A 12999-nucleotide genomic window follows, 5' to 3' on the forward strand; every position below is an offset into this window, starting at 1 on the left:
AAGCGGGGTCCACATCCACCTCCGCAGCTTTCGGGCAGCGGCACCGCTCGGGGCCGGCCTTGGCCTCCCCATCGTGCCGGGACCACCGGGGAACCGCTGGAGCCTTCCAAATGCTGTAGGCAAACAGATGAGGCTGAAGGTTCTCATGCTGCAAACAGAATGGAGTAAAGAAGTAACTTCTTGTCTAAGCGAAATTGGATGCCACTTTACCTTCGTGGAATTTAGTAACACCTCCCAAACTTACTCTTTAATGGAAATCATGTAGGAGTCTGAAACTTAAGAAAGCTTTCTGCAATAAAGTGATGAGCACTGGGCCATCAGCTCAGAGGTTCCACTTCAAATGAGTGACATAAAAATTAAGATTTCATTAGAAAGCAGGCCTTAGGACCCAGGGAAAGCATCCAAGCAAAGCAGTTAAATCTGAACAATAGTAGGATGTAAAAAGACAGAGGAATAAATTACAGAAGTTTTCTGTTTCTATCTAAAGACCAATTACATTTAATTTGCAGTGTAAGTAATAGCCAGTGAATTATCCTCTCATCTGTGATGATGCAGGTCTTTTTAAAATCACCTGTTACCAAATCCCAAAGGACCAGATCACAGCCCTAGCCCAAGGTATCAGAACTCTTCTGGTCACACGTGCACCAGAAAGGGAACATCATTAGAGGACAAACGTGTTTCTTCTGTTTTAATCACCCCTGTGTGTCTGGAGTGGATTTGAACCAGTGGTATTTCTTTTATCCAGACACCCATGGAAGTTCCTTCACCCAGTTCACCAAGAAAATATGAATGTACAAGAATTGCCATTTTATCATTAACCTCAAAACACACACGATCTCTGCAATAGGCACATATGGGAAAACCTGTCTCATGAATGACTTAATTCCTGCTTGACATGGGTTTATTGCATAACGCATTAGGCCTTATTCTTTCCCAATCACTTGGCAATAAACGCCTTTCACCGGAAGATGAACAAAGATAGAATAAAGTTACTAAATTGCACCCTCTTAGACATTCACAAAAGTCATAGTATTTAGCTTTATCTGAAGTCCAGCACCTCAAGCTCCATGCGTAGTTTTATATCAGAACTGAGTATTCTGGGTGTCCTCAGAAGGTTGTGGGCAGCATTTTGTGGCAGGTAATACTATGTCTCAGGCAAACTTAATATTCCTTTTCCATCGATGAGGACCAAGCAGTATTTCCATGCCTAACCTAGAAACTGGAACAGAAGAAACAAAAGCGTGTAGGTGGTGGTGAAGCCCAGTCTGAAAATCTTTAGAAACTTAAGTTCATTTATTTTTCTGATACTGTATCTCCTCGAGTCAGACAGCGGGATGAAGGGGATCGTGACTATTTGTGTAGATTCTCACATGCACACAGCAGCTGCTTCAGCCTTACAAAGTTAATTTTATTTAGCAATTGCATCTTCAACAGTTATTCCATTATTAAGGTTTTTCTTAAATAAAAATGTTGCTTTCCATAAAAAAGCTGTAATTAACAAAAGCCACTCGCTCTGTTCTCATCTCATTTTCTGGAATGACGTGGAAGGCACAGCATGCTTAGAAGAGGCAGATTCTTCCTCATTTTCATGGAGACGCTTTCTTGTGGTTGGCTAAAAGAAAGACACAGCCAGCTGACTACATGGAATCAGGTAAGACACAGCCTGTTTTGCTTGCTACAGAATTGCAGATGTTGGATAAAGTCTCCTTTCCATGGCCAAAAAAGCAGCATGACTAACCTGTGTTTCTGTAGCTCTATCGTAATTATATTTGTTCTTTCTCATATAAGGTCTGCCCCCAGCTTTATCTTCCACAACCGTTTAAAATTCCCTAAATTAGCATTAGGTAATCCATGTCACAATACCGTTTATAAACTTTCACTGACATGGGAATTTTTCCTCGGATACTAAACGTTCATTACTTGAATCTATCAAAACATGCATGTTCAACAGTTGAATTTTTAATATGTGGATAATCCTTTAAAGCCCACGAGACCGCTTCTATACATTTAAACAAAGTATCTTGCCAAAGCACAAAAGTGCATTGCTTCTATTCCGACAGCAGAGACAATCAGCAGACTGCTACATACGGTCAAAACACACGTTTCTCTAAGTTCTCAAAATTAATTGATTTTCTTATGATGGATTACTTCGCAACCTACTTTGTCCATGCATCAAGTATTAATCTTCAAATAATCGGTTACGTGTACCATTTTTGATGTCTGCGGTGGGTTCATACTGGCATGTGTCCGACCAAGCAGCTGTTGAAATGTACTTTTCATATCCTCATCCTGTGGAAAAAAGCAGTAACTCTTAAGTACTATATGGAATATTTAAGGGAAAAGCCTACATTTTGGCTAATGAAATGGACCAGCAATTAAAGAGTGAATGAATGAAGGAGAAAAGGAGGTTTTGATCTGATGGCTCCTTTTCCTACACATCACTGCTCCCATGAAGCTCTCATTGCCCATTATTTTACTCCTTTTAAGGTGTTCTCCGCAGAAGCAGAAGCAGGCACACATTGCATCTCTGGTGACCAGCGCAGTCAGTGCAGAAGCGAATTACACTGTACCAACAAAACCTAACGCTCGGGGTTTTGAGCTGCCTTTGAACTCACATCCAGAACTTATCCCCACAACAACCCAGCTCTGCTGCACTTCAGGTAAAACTCAATTCCTACCTGAAGCCAAGGATGCTCTAAGGCTTCCTCTGTTGTAAGACGCTTGCTTGGATCCACTACCAACAGCTTTTTCACAAGATCCAGAGCTAAGATAATGAAAAGAGTTGGTTGATACATAATTAAGGAATTCTTTACCTGAAAATAACTTCTGCAATATGCATATGCCAAAGATATCTGCAACAACGTGTCTTGTAACACCTCAGAACAACGCCCAAAAATACTGTCTGGGCAGCAGAAAAAGAGTTATCACATTACTAGAAACTCCTCTGCACATACAAAGGAGTATCCAAGGCAAATGCTACAATTCTTTTGTGCATATAAAGTGTCCTGACGAAGAAAAGCACGCAGACAGTAACTATCATTTTGGTTTGCCATACAAAAACTTAATTAATTTGGCAGACTGCTTAGCTTAGAGTGGGCCAGACTTACTAGTTGACTCCACAAGCATGGCTGATATTTTAAGCTCAAGGAGTAGCAGCATGAAATTACTTTTAAAATTTCTCTCTTGGAATTCTCACTCATATCCCTCAAATCCCTGGCATTTTTGGTTCAACACTTGAAGAATCTTTGAGCAAGGCAAAAGTTTGCAGACCGGCTTGGTGAAGTCAGAAGAAAAAGCGAAAAGATGAAAAACGGATGTGTGTCCCCACAAACTCTATACTTCTGTAGTTAATAAAGCTGAATATTACTAAGAAATCTCTTCAATGAAAAGGTACCTGCTCTTTCTAATGCTTCAACTTTGAATTAAATATATATGTATGTACATATGTATATGTAAATATATATATATTTAAGAGACTACTTTAAAAACTAAACGTATCAATGTGCAATGTGCCATACAGCTGAAAGTGAAAGGAGCACAAAAACTACAGGAAAAGAGCTAGATACTCTGCTGCCCGTGGCAATGGAGCCATACCCACGTCTGATACATGCTTCCACTCTTTTGAAATGAACGTGTATTCCCCACGAGTGATTTGATCTTTCAGAGACAGCTGGGTATTTTGCTCATTAAACGGTGGGTATCCACACAAGCTATAGAAAAGAAGAAAACAAGTTGAACAACACAGATTTTGTCGTAGCAAGTGGAACACTAAAATAAAGCATTCTAAAGCATCGGCTGTCATAGCATCTTTTACACGTACGTATTTTTAAACACACTTTCACTTCCTAATAAAGATGCTGAAGTTGCCAAGTCTCAAGCCACGTATGCAATGACTGCCCAATGAAGACAGCATCTACACAAGATCTTACCATACAAAAAGAATAACTCCTAAACTCCAGCAGTCCACAGCTCGGCTGTATCCAGCAGTCCCAAGTGAATTTAGAACCTCAGGAGCAAGATACGTGGGAGTACCACATAATGTTTTCATAAGAGAAGTTTCTCCAAGAATCTTGGATTGTCCAAAATCTGTAATCTCGTATTTAAAAATGGTAACACCACATTACATATTAGGATTGATTGTACCAGAACATAGCATATCGTCAATATACATCAGGAGGTAACATTGTTTCTTCTTTCCAAGTCAGTTCCACGACTATGAACAAAATTTACCCCAAACTTTATGAAGCAGTCAGGAAGCAGAAGCTGAGAACAGGAGAGGAGGGAGAAATGACAGAGGATCCCACTTCACAATAGCAAAAAGTACTCCCAGATTTGGATTTGAATGGACAACCACAGAATAAATAAAGGAACTGTAGCTTATCAGAAGATATTACTTGAAAAATAAGCAGTCTGGCATGCAAATCTATTCAGTGCTTTATTTGGGAAAAACAACCAACCCCCCCCACCCCAAAACACACCCACAAAAAAGCCAACCTTACCACCCACAGAAAACAAACCTCTGAAATGTCAACAAAACAAACTGTCACCATGCTGCCTGGATATTTGTGGAAATGCTGTTTGAAATTCAAGAATTTAGATTTTATTAAAAAAAAAAAAAAGTAGCGACATTTGAAGTTGTGGACTCAATCGAGTGCTACAGAAGCACAAGGTTTCTCAGTTGTTCTTAGACAATAGGAGTAAAGCTGAACTTACGAAAAAAACCTCAGTGTTTTAAGTTACTTCATAGTTTGTATGACTAATTACCTTTTTTTTTTTGCTATGTTTAACTAAATATTGAGGAGAATGGGAAGGAACGCTCCCAAATTTCTATCTGAACAAGAAGAAATGTAAGTTCCCTTACCTTTATAAGGCACGTCTCTTCAGAAGATGAAAGTAGCACATTCTCTGGCTTTAGATCTCGGTGTATAATTCCATTGTCATGAAGATACTAGATACACACAGATACACAATCACAGAAAAACAGACTATTAACTTGCTTTAAATGTAACCTTTCCAATTTTTCATGTAGCAATGGCAGGATGACCAAAATGGTTGTATGAGAAGCATGCGTGCATTTAAAGCTACACGGCTTATGACTCTTCTTTAAAAAAAAAAAAACAAACCAAACCACACAAACAAACAAAAAACCCCACCCCTTGGAGATTTTTAAGGTTCAAACGTCAAATCTCAGTGCAAGCATTGAGTATGCAGACCTGGCAAGGTGTTGCATTCTTCCCATGCACTGGAAAGCTATATTAAAAATACGGGGGCTTTATGCAGTAAAAGCAACAGAACTAAGAAAAACCAAAGTCCTACGATGCATTCGTAGGAATTCTGGCTTTCCTTCTCTCTCCTTTCTCTTAATCATTGTTATTGTATGATCATACTCTCTTAAATACAAGTCCATGTTTCAGTTTGAAAAGTTCACCGTGCCACAACGGTCCTGACATTGGTGAGTAACAGTGGACAGTTAAATCTGTTAAAAAACACCTCAGCTGTCAAAAGAGCTGGAGACTGAAAAAAAGGGTTCAAAAACCTGGTGATATAGCAAGGAAAACAGAGAGAGGAGGAGATAAGAGATCCATGTCACGTTAAATATACAGAGGATTTTTACTTCCTCAAGGCAAGCATAGAACTGTTCCCTTCTTTGTACTTCTGAAGCCTACATGCAAGTCTGCTGTCCAGTTTGCTCCTGGCTCCAAATCTGAGAACAGCCTCATAGCTTCATGAGGAGAACGCTTGGCAGCAAGCAAGAATCACAGCTCAGCCATAAAGGACTGGTACATTGAGATGCAATGAAGTCTGTGTTAAAACTAGGAGCAACCTTGATTTTAACTAGCAGCCCAAAATACCTCCTAGAGATGTCTTCACACTTACACTGAAGGGGAGCTTTTCTTCATTCTATCTGAAGACATAGTAACACTATGAAGTAGAAGGTAGTGACACCACTTTTATTATATGAGCAGCTGTCCCAAAAATGAGAATTAGGGAAAAATACAATAGTTTACTCACTAGTGAGGAAAATAATTCTAGTTTTATTATTTATTAGTACCTACTACAGAACAACTATTAAGTTGTTTAACTGTCGAGACAATTAAGTTTGATGTAGAAAACAATCTTGCAGAAGTTACTAATGAAATACACTTATCATTTCATGAATTTAGAAGAAATTTATCTAAGGACTCAATATTCAGTTATAAGATCTATTAAAGTAGTCTTAATCTGTTGCCTACTCTGAACAGAAATGCTTAAATCAGGAGTGCATTAGTGTCTGATCATCGATTTTTCTGAAGGCTACTACACCGATCTCTGCCCAGACACTACTAAAACTCCCACATGATAACCCTGCCATCAATGAGCACAGCCTGCGTTATTACTTTAGCCCCTGCTTTTAATAAGTAAGAGTTTGAATGCTGTTTGGCTCCACCAAGATGAAGAATTTTGTTAAAGCAACTTGTTAAGAGCGCTGTGCTGATTGCTTGCACAGGTTTCAGAAGCGACAAGTGACAGAAGAATTAAGCTCACCAACATTCATATGCATAGCCATATTTTTATTTGTTGAATTCACAATTATGTACCTTTACAGCCAGCAGCATCTGATAAAAATACAACTTGCAGGTAGCTTCTTTCATCTTGATTGGCCTTGACACTCTGTCGTACAATTCTCCTCCTTCCATCCTAAAACAAACGCAGGTTACAAGTCAATATATTACTTCCAAGAGATTCAGCTCATTAAAGAAGACTGAGACAAAAACACTTGGTTATTTTGGCTACAGAGAAGGAATATATTTCTGAAAATGGGTGAGCAGCGTCCTAAACACAGGATACATGCAGCTGAATTAGGCCGGATCTCCCCAGTCCTCACTGGGAGTTGTTACAAGATTTTTATCAGCCTCCTCTTATGAGCTCAAAACCAAAAGAAGTAGCAGCAATCCAGGCACTAAGTGTCTTCACAGCACAGAAGTACTTCACAGAATAAGTACTCTCCTGGTTATCCTTGTTCCTCTTTTTACAGAGGTTTCAGAGAACAGCAGAGGCCAGCAAAAGGAGAAAAATAAAGCCCTAAGTTCAGAGCCGTACACGTTCTTTGTGGCTATGACAAATGTTTCACTTTATGCATTTACTTTCAAACAAGTTACTCACAGTTCCAAAACAATGTAGTAATCCTCAGCTTCAAAGAAGTTTTTGATCTTGATTAAGCAAGGCTAATAAAAAAGGCCACACACAGAAAAGTAGAGTCACTTGTAACAGCCAACATTATCAACAGTTTATCGTCCTAAAGTTCTTATTTCAGTGAGATTTCAACCATGTCGGTTGAACTCATTAAACTGTGCAAACTTTCTACTTAGCAAAAGTAAAAGAAATGCCTTTTGCAGGGTGGGGGCAATGCAGGGGAAAGAGGGGATGCATATTGAAAAAACTGCCAGTGGAATCTAATCTTTACATTTGTTTATCTGCAGTGTTTACTAAATCGAGGGAATATTTCTACAACAGTGGGTCAGGTTGAAACTTCTCCTGTGAAGTTTCTTCTAAAATGTACATCTTGGTTATTATACTCAAGTCTGTAAAGACATAGTATATGTAAATGGAGAAAAAAAGTGTTCAGTAGACTTATTTTTATATATATATACAGCCTTTAACATGTTTTTTAAGCAGATAATATAGATCTTTAGTTACTACACTAAGGTCAGTGAACTACACGAGTACAGTAGGCAGGAAAAAAGGAAATAAAAAAGGTACAGTAACACTCACGTGATCTATTTTCTTCAAAATTTCAATTTCTGTATTGACATTAAAAGTTGGGTTCTGTTAAAACAATCAGATATCACATTGGGTAAGACAGTGCTGTTCTGGAATCAGACACATCAGAAAGATGAGACAGTACCAGGGAAGCCATCATTTCATGTCCTTTGCTAATTTATATATATAAATACATATATAATATTTCTCCATAACCTGATCAGGTGCCTTCAGTGAATTAAACAAAGTCTGCTCTCACTGTCTGCAGCAAGATACTGCTCCTGACACGTCATTTCACTGCAGGTTAGAGATCTCCATCTAATTTCCAAACTAAGAAAAAAATAATCTCAGTGAGCACATGTATCAATATTGTCCTTTAAACAGCTCTCCTCCCTCCAAGATGGTTCCCATATGGGCTAACCCTAAAATTCAATGCTACTAAAGGGTCAGACTCCACTGATGATGTGCCCATCTGGTGCATTTTAGCAGATAAACCCCACCAGACTCCTCAGCACCCTTTGTATACAGCACGTTAACACACAGTCTTAAATTATTAACTTAATGAAATGTGGTCAAAGAATAAAAGCAAGCGTTTCCCACAGAATTCTATAGATCCTGTGAGATCAAAAGGCATTTTGAAATTACATACAGAAGCCATTAAGGGAGAAAATCCTCTTTAGTTGAGGAGAGCTGCGGAGTCACAGAAGTTACCGAATAGTCCAGGACCACAGCAAAGTGGCCAAAACACAGACAAATAAACAAAAATACTCACAGCCTCTCCAATGCCACTTGCTATAAACCTCCGTTTATTGATTATCTTCACCGCAACTTTGTTACAAGTGCTCTTCTCAAAGGCCAGTTTGACTTCTCCGCAGGCACCACTAGCACAAAAGCACAGCTATGTCAATGCTTACAAATGCTTTTCCAAAATCTGCCTAACGAGTACAGACCAATGAAATGAAAGCATTAGATTGCACACACTTTGAAGCTGCTCCTTTCAAGCTTTCAGAATATGGCGTGTTGTCAAAGCTTCCTCAGAAAGCATTCGGTAGGTAGGAAGTCTATTTAAACTGTTTCCACTTAACCACTCTCCTCCAAATTCTTCGCTGACCACGATAAACAAATAGTCTCCTCCTAAAATAGCCTCTCTCCTTTTCCCTGAAAACAGCTCTTTCCCCTTCTCTCTGAAGGCCTCAGCGATGATGTTGTAGAATGCTAGCATCTGACACAAAGCTCTTCCTTCCACTTCCAATAATTGAGCAAGTTAATATACAAAATTTAGAAACTTGTGAAGAATCTACAGACTTCAGCCTCTTCCAGAGGGGAAAAACCAAACCCCTGGGTTTCACAGTCAACAGTAAGTTACAAAACCCAAGCCAATTAGAGGAATAAAGCCTAAATTCCCATTTAAGCTGTTGTAAAGAACAGGTTTACTCAGGTGTTAACGTTGTTTTTCAAAAACAGAAGAAAACAGGAAACTTTTCATTGTTGAACAGCTGAAACCTGAGCAGAGAGCTGTGATCCAACGAGAAGGCTTTTGCTTTGTTGGCGTAAATTTGAAAGAACACAGCAATGTAATTGGGGAACAAATACAGGAATGATTTATGACATTTTTTTGTCACTACGGCTCCTTGGCCTTTTATGAAATAATTCCTTCTGCCTCCATCCCAGACTTCCAGAATCAAAACAAAATTTTATAGACCGCTGTATTAGAAAACTTAGTTTCAGAAATTCTGTACTCCAAAGCAAACAATTCCTACAACCAGTGTCATTTTAAACAAAAAGTGTTTTAAGATAACTTCAAAGTAACTGCAAGCTGCCCAGCATTAACATTGGTTTTTCTGAGTATTCTTCTGAAAATAAACTTCTCCAAAGTGTTCAAATCCCAGTTTCCTCCTTTTAACAACTGTAAACACACACAAACGTTCTTGCACATAGATAGAATAGAAACATAGTTAACAAGAAAGCAAAAAAACATGTCATTTGAACTGCTGAGCAATCAATTCAGTACTCGCATCATTTATTGTCTTCAAGCATCTTCTCTTTCTAATCGCACAAGTACAAAGAATGACAGAATCCCAGACCGTTAGGGATTGGAAGGGACCTCCAAAGCTCATCCAGTCCAATCCCCCTGCCGGAGCAGGAACACCCAGATGAGGTTACACAGGAAGGCGTCCAGGCGGGTTTTGAATGTCTGCAGAGAAGGAGACTCCACAACCTCTCTGGGCAGCCTGGGCCAGGGCTCTGTCACCCTCACTGAGAAGAAGTCTCTTCTCAAAGACCACATGCAGTTGCATTCTCAATACTCCGGTCTTAATAAATCCCACAAAGTATCTCTGGAAAGAGGGACGCTTACCTTCCCAAAGTCTTTGACATGATGTATTTCTCTCTGAATTCTCTGGGAAACGCCAACTGATCATCCACCGTCAGATCAGAAAATACAAACACTGGGAAGATGAGCAGAGAGAATTGTCCTGTTATTAACTGAGGAACTTTGGTATCACACACAACTGAGCTTCCTGAGCTTTTATAGCCAACAACATAACTAAGAAAAACATCAGTACACCTACAAGTTAACTGATGCTATAAATGACATCAGCTATGGGTTGATTTATTACTGAAAACTGACATCTTTGCTTTCAGCTTCACAACAGCGCTTAACCAGTTAACACTACATTTAAGGACTAAATAGGCAAGAATTCCAGTGTCACAGCTGGGAACAAGGACAAGTGACAATCAGGAATACAGCATCTTCGAGGAAAAGCAAAGACAAGCAAACAACCCCCCAGCTCTGCTAATTCATAGAGGGGCTTTTAATTATTAAGCAGCAGCTGGTAAATACCTGGTTTTTTTCCAACTCCCCCTCAATACCCCGTTTCCCCTCCTGCAACCACCACATACACAACTACTGAAGCACAAATGCGTTTCAAAATAGGAAAACAAAGGTGGTTCCTGATGCAGCTTCTTTTAAATTTTCTTTTTTCGTTATTTTCTAGTGTTGAGGTGGATACAGATAACTTTTATGTGAGTACAAAAACATCAATTTGTAGCTTTAGCAGCACTCGTGAAGCTCAGCTTGCAAGAAACACATTCAGATCACTGCAGAAACGACGTCTTGGTCAACACATGATGAACCCACTCATGTTATAATGCATTTTACCTTTATTAGTCTGTACAGACAGTGCAATTTCAGAGTTGTGAGTCAGCGGAAGCCTCTTCCCTTTGCCAACCAGCTCTCGATTAACAAAAGTCCCATTTGCGCTGTGGTCTTCAATGTAGGCAACGTAGGAATTTTTAGGACCCATTTCCTCAAAGAGAAAAAAAATAAAAAGATGTTAAGATAACAGCAGGAAGAAAATGACTTTGCTGTGAAGACACGAGAGTCTACAGAAATTCAATATAGGCTCAGGAAATTACGCTAATGAGGTTATTTCATAAACCAGGTTAATGGAGCGTTGCCAAGAGTCTCGTTAAAGGAGTCAACACCGAAGGTACTAAAACTGTGATTTCTTCAGGATCTGCCCCCACCAAAGTCAGTCTTTTTCAATTATGCCAAGACAGGAAAAAAACCCAACTGTTGATCTATTCTGCACCTACCCGGAAAATTCGGAAATGCTTCTTGCTGTAGTTTTGGTAGAAGCCAGTGTCAGACAATCCCAGCTTAGAAAAGCTATAATCACAGCTTTTGTCTCTTCCAAACCAGTACTCATCGTTCACACAGTCTGTAGAGGAGCGGGACGTAAAGCAGAGAGAGAACACAAAATTGCAGGAAGTTATTAACTATAGCACTGCAGAACAGTGCCAAATGGTACTGAGCTGGATAACAAAGACAAGATTCTTCCCATACAATCAAGTTTATTTGTCTTCATTCAGACAAAGCACCATCCCCATCCACACTTTGTACAGCATTTTAGTAATTTTATCCTGTTTAGTAATAGTAGAGTTCTCAGTTCACCTTCAGCAATACAGAGAGACCCACATAAAATAAGTTATGAAATGGAGAAATGAAGCAGGTAACAAAGATTACGGATACCCCCAAAATCCTCCAAGTCTATGGAAGCTGCGTGTCTGAATACTCAGTGTAAACCCCAGGGTGCAGCTTGCAGTACCACATTATTGCACAGGTTGCTAGCTCGTACTAAACATTGCACTTAACTTGAAAATGAAAACACTGCTGTCTGCCAAGCTGCTCAAAACCCTGCTGAGGTACCACAGATGGACCAAGAGGGCCACTACAGCACGCATGTACCGCAATTGCTGAAACCCTTCCCAAGGGCAAAGAGTCGACCCCAGGGCTGAGGAACAAGCTCTTCAGGTTCCTGGTCCTCAGGGATCGAGGGAAGCTCCTGAGTGGGAACGGTGTCCAAAGAACTGAGGGTCCCAGAGCTTGAGGAAGACTGGCTGGTCCCCTGGGACCCACTGGAAGAGGAACTGGTCCCAGTCTGGGACTGCTGGGCGCCTTGAGACTGCTGCGCTTCACCTCCGGTCTCTCGAGACATGTTGGCTTTGAAGAGAATGAGTTAAAAACCCCAATTACTACAGCAAAGTACAACTGGCAAGCATTCACACACTGCACTATTAATACCCAAGTCTATTCTCAGTCTTCAAATAAGTCAAACTTTCAACCAAAGTGTGAACATGTGGATTATACGTAAACCCCTGAGAATTCTGCAAACCATGTTTTTCCCTTTAAAAACGAATTATGGTGCTACTGGTTCTAAACCAACAGTTACATCTCATTTATTTATTTAACAGTTACATTTCAATGCCAGCTTTTTACTTGAGCTTTTCAGGGCTCACGCTTTATTTCACAAAGGCACTTGCAGCACTCCCTGACAAAGCAGTAACCGCTGCAGCTCCCCAAACACAAAGGGAAAAACTTAACAGGAAAACTAAGAACTATAAAATGAAGTACTTTTTCTTGACACTGAAAGCACCCAACAGATTCATGACGTAGAAAAACCGATTCAACATTTTGGCTGATTACTCCTTTAATATAGGTTATAACTCACAAATGTTCACATAAGTCTTATATTATTCTATTCAGCAATTTTATTTATAGCCACACCTACACATAAATTAACTTACAAAACTCTGCCAGGCTTGGACGCACACCGCACCCCGAGCAGCTGCTCCCAGAGCCAGCAGCAAAGGCAACAACACGGCACCCCCCGCCCCGTTACGGCGGGGGAAGGCACAGCGGGACCGTGTCTCCTCTCCAAAAGCCGCCCACGGGCAGCTCCTCCGCCGCCGCCGGCT

The 12999-nt window shown here is 40.0% G+C and overlaps 1 protein-coding gene across 1 annotated transcript; it reads right to left on the minus strand.

The window, feature by feature from the left end:
• Nucleotides 1-1386: 1386 nt before the first annotated feature.
• Nucleotides 1387-12240, minus strand: CHEK2 (checkpoint kinase 2). The gene is made up of 14 exons (XM_010183336.1): nucleotides 11990-12240; nucleotides 11338-11462; nucleotides 10901-11048; nucleotides 10097-10187; nucleotides 8513-8621; nucleotides 7753-7806; nucleotides 7144-7205; nucleotides 6579-6678; nucleotides 4862-4948; nucleotides 3930-4093; nucleotides 3595-3710; nucleotides 2679-2764; nucleotides 2209-2289; nucleotides 1387-1612 (listed from the first exon to the last, which is right to left on the minus strand). The coding sequence occupies exons 1-14, from the start codon at nucleotides 12237-12239 to the stop codon at nucleotides 1520-1522; spliced, it is 1566 nt and encodes a 521-aa protein (XP_010181638.1). The 5' UTR covers nucleotide 12240; the 3' UTR covers nucleotides 1387-1519.
• Nucleotides 12241-12999: the final 759 nt, after the last annotated feature.

The sequence above is a fragment of the Mesitornis unicolor genome, unplaced genomic scaffold (genome assembly GCF_000695765.1).
Source record: "Mesitornis unicolor isolate BGI_N332 unplaced genomic scaffold, ASM69576v1 scaffold24814, whole genome shotgun sequence".
Lineage (NCBI taxonomy): Eukaryota > Metazoa > Chordata > Aves > Mesitornithiformes > Mesitornithidae > Mesitornis > Mesitornis unicolor.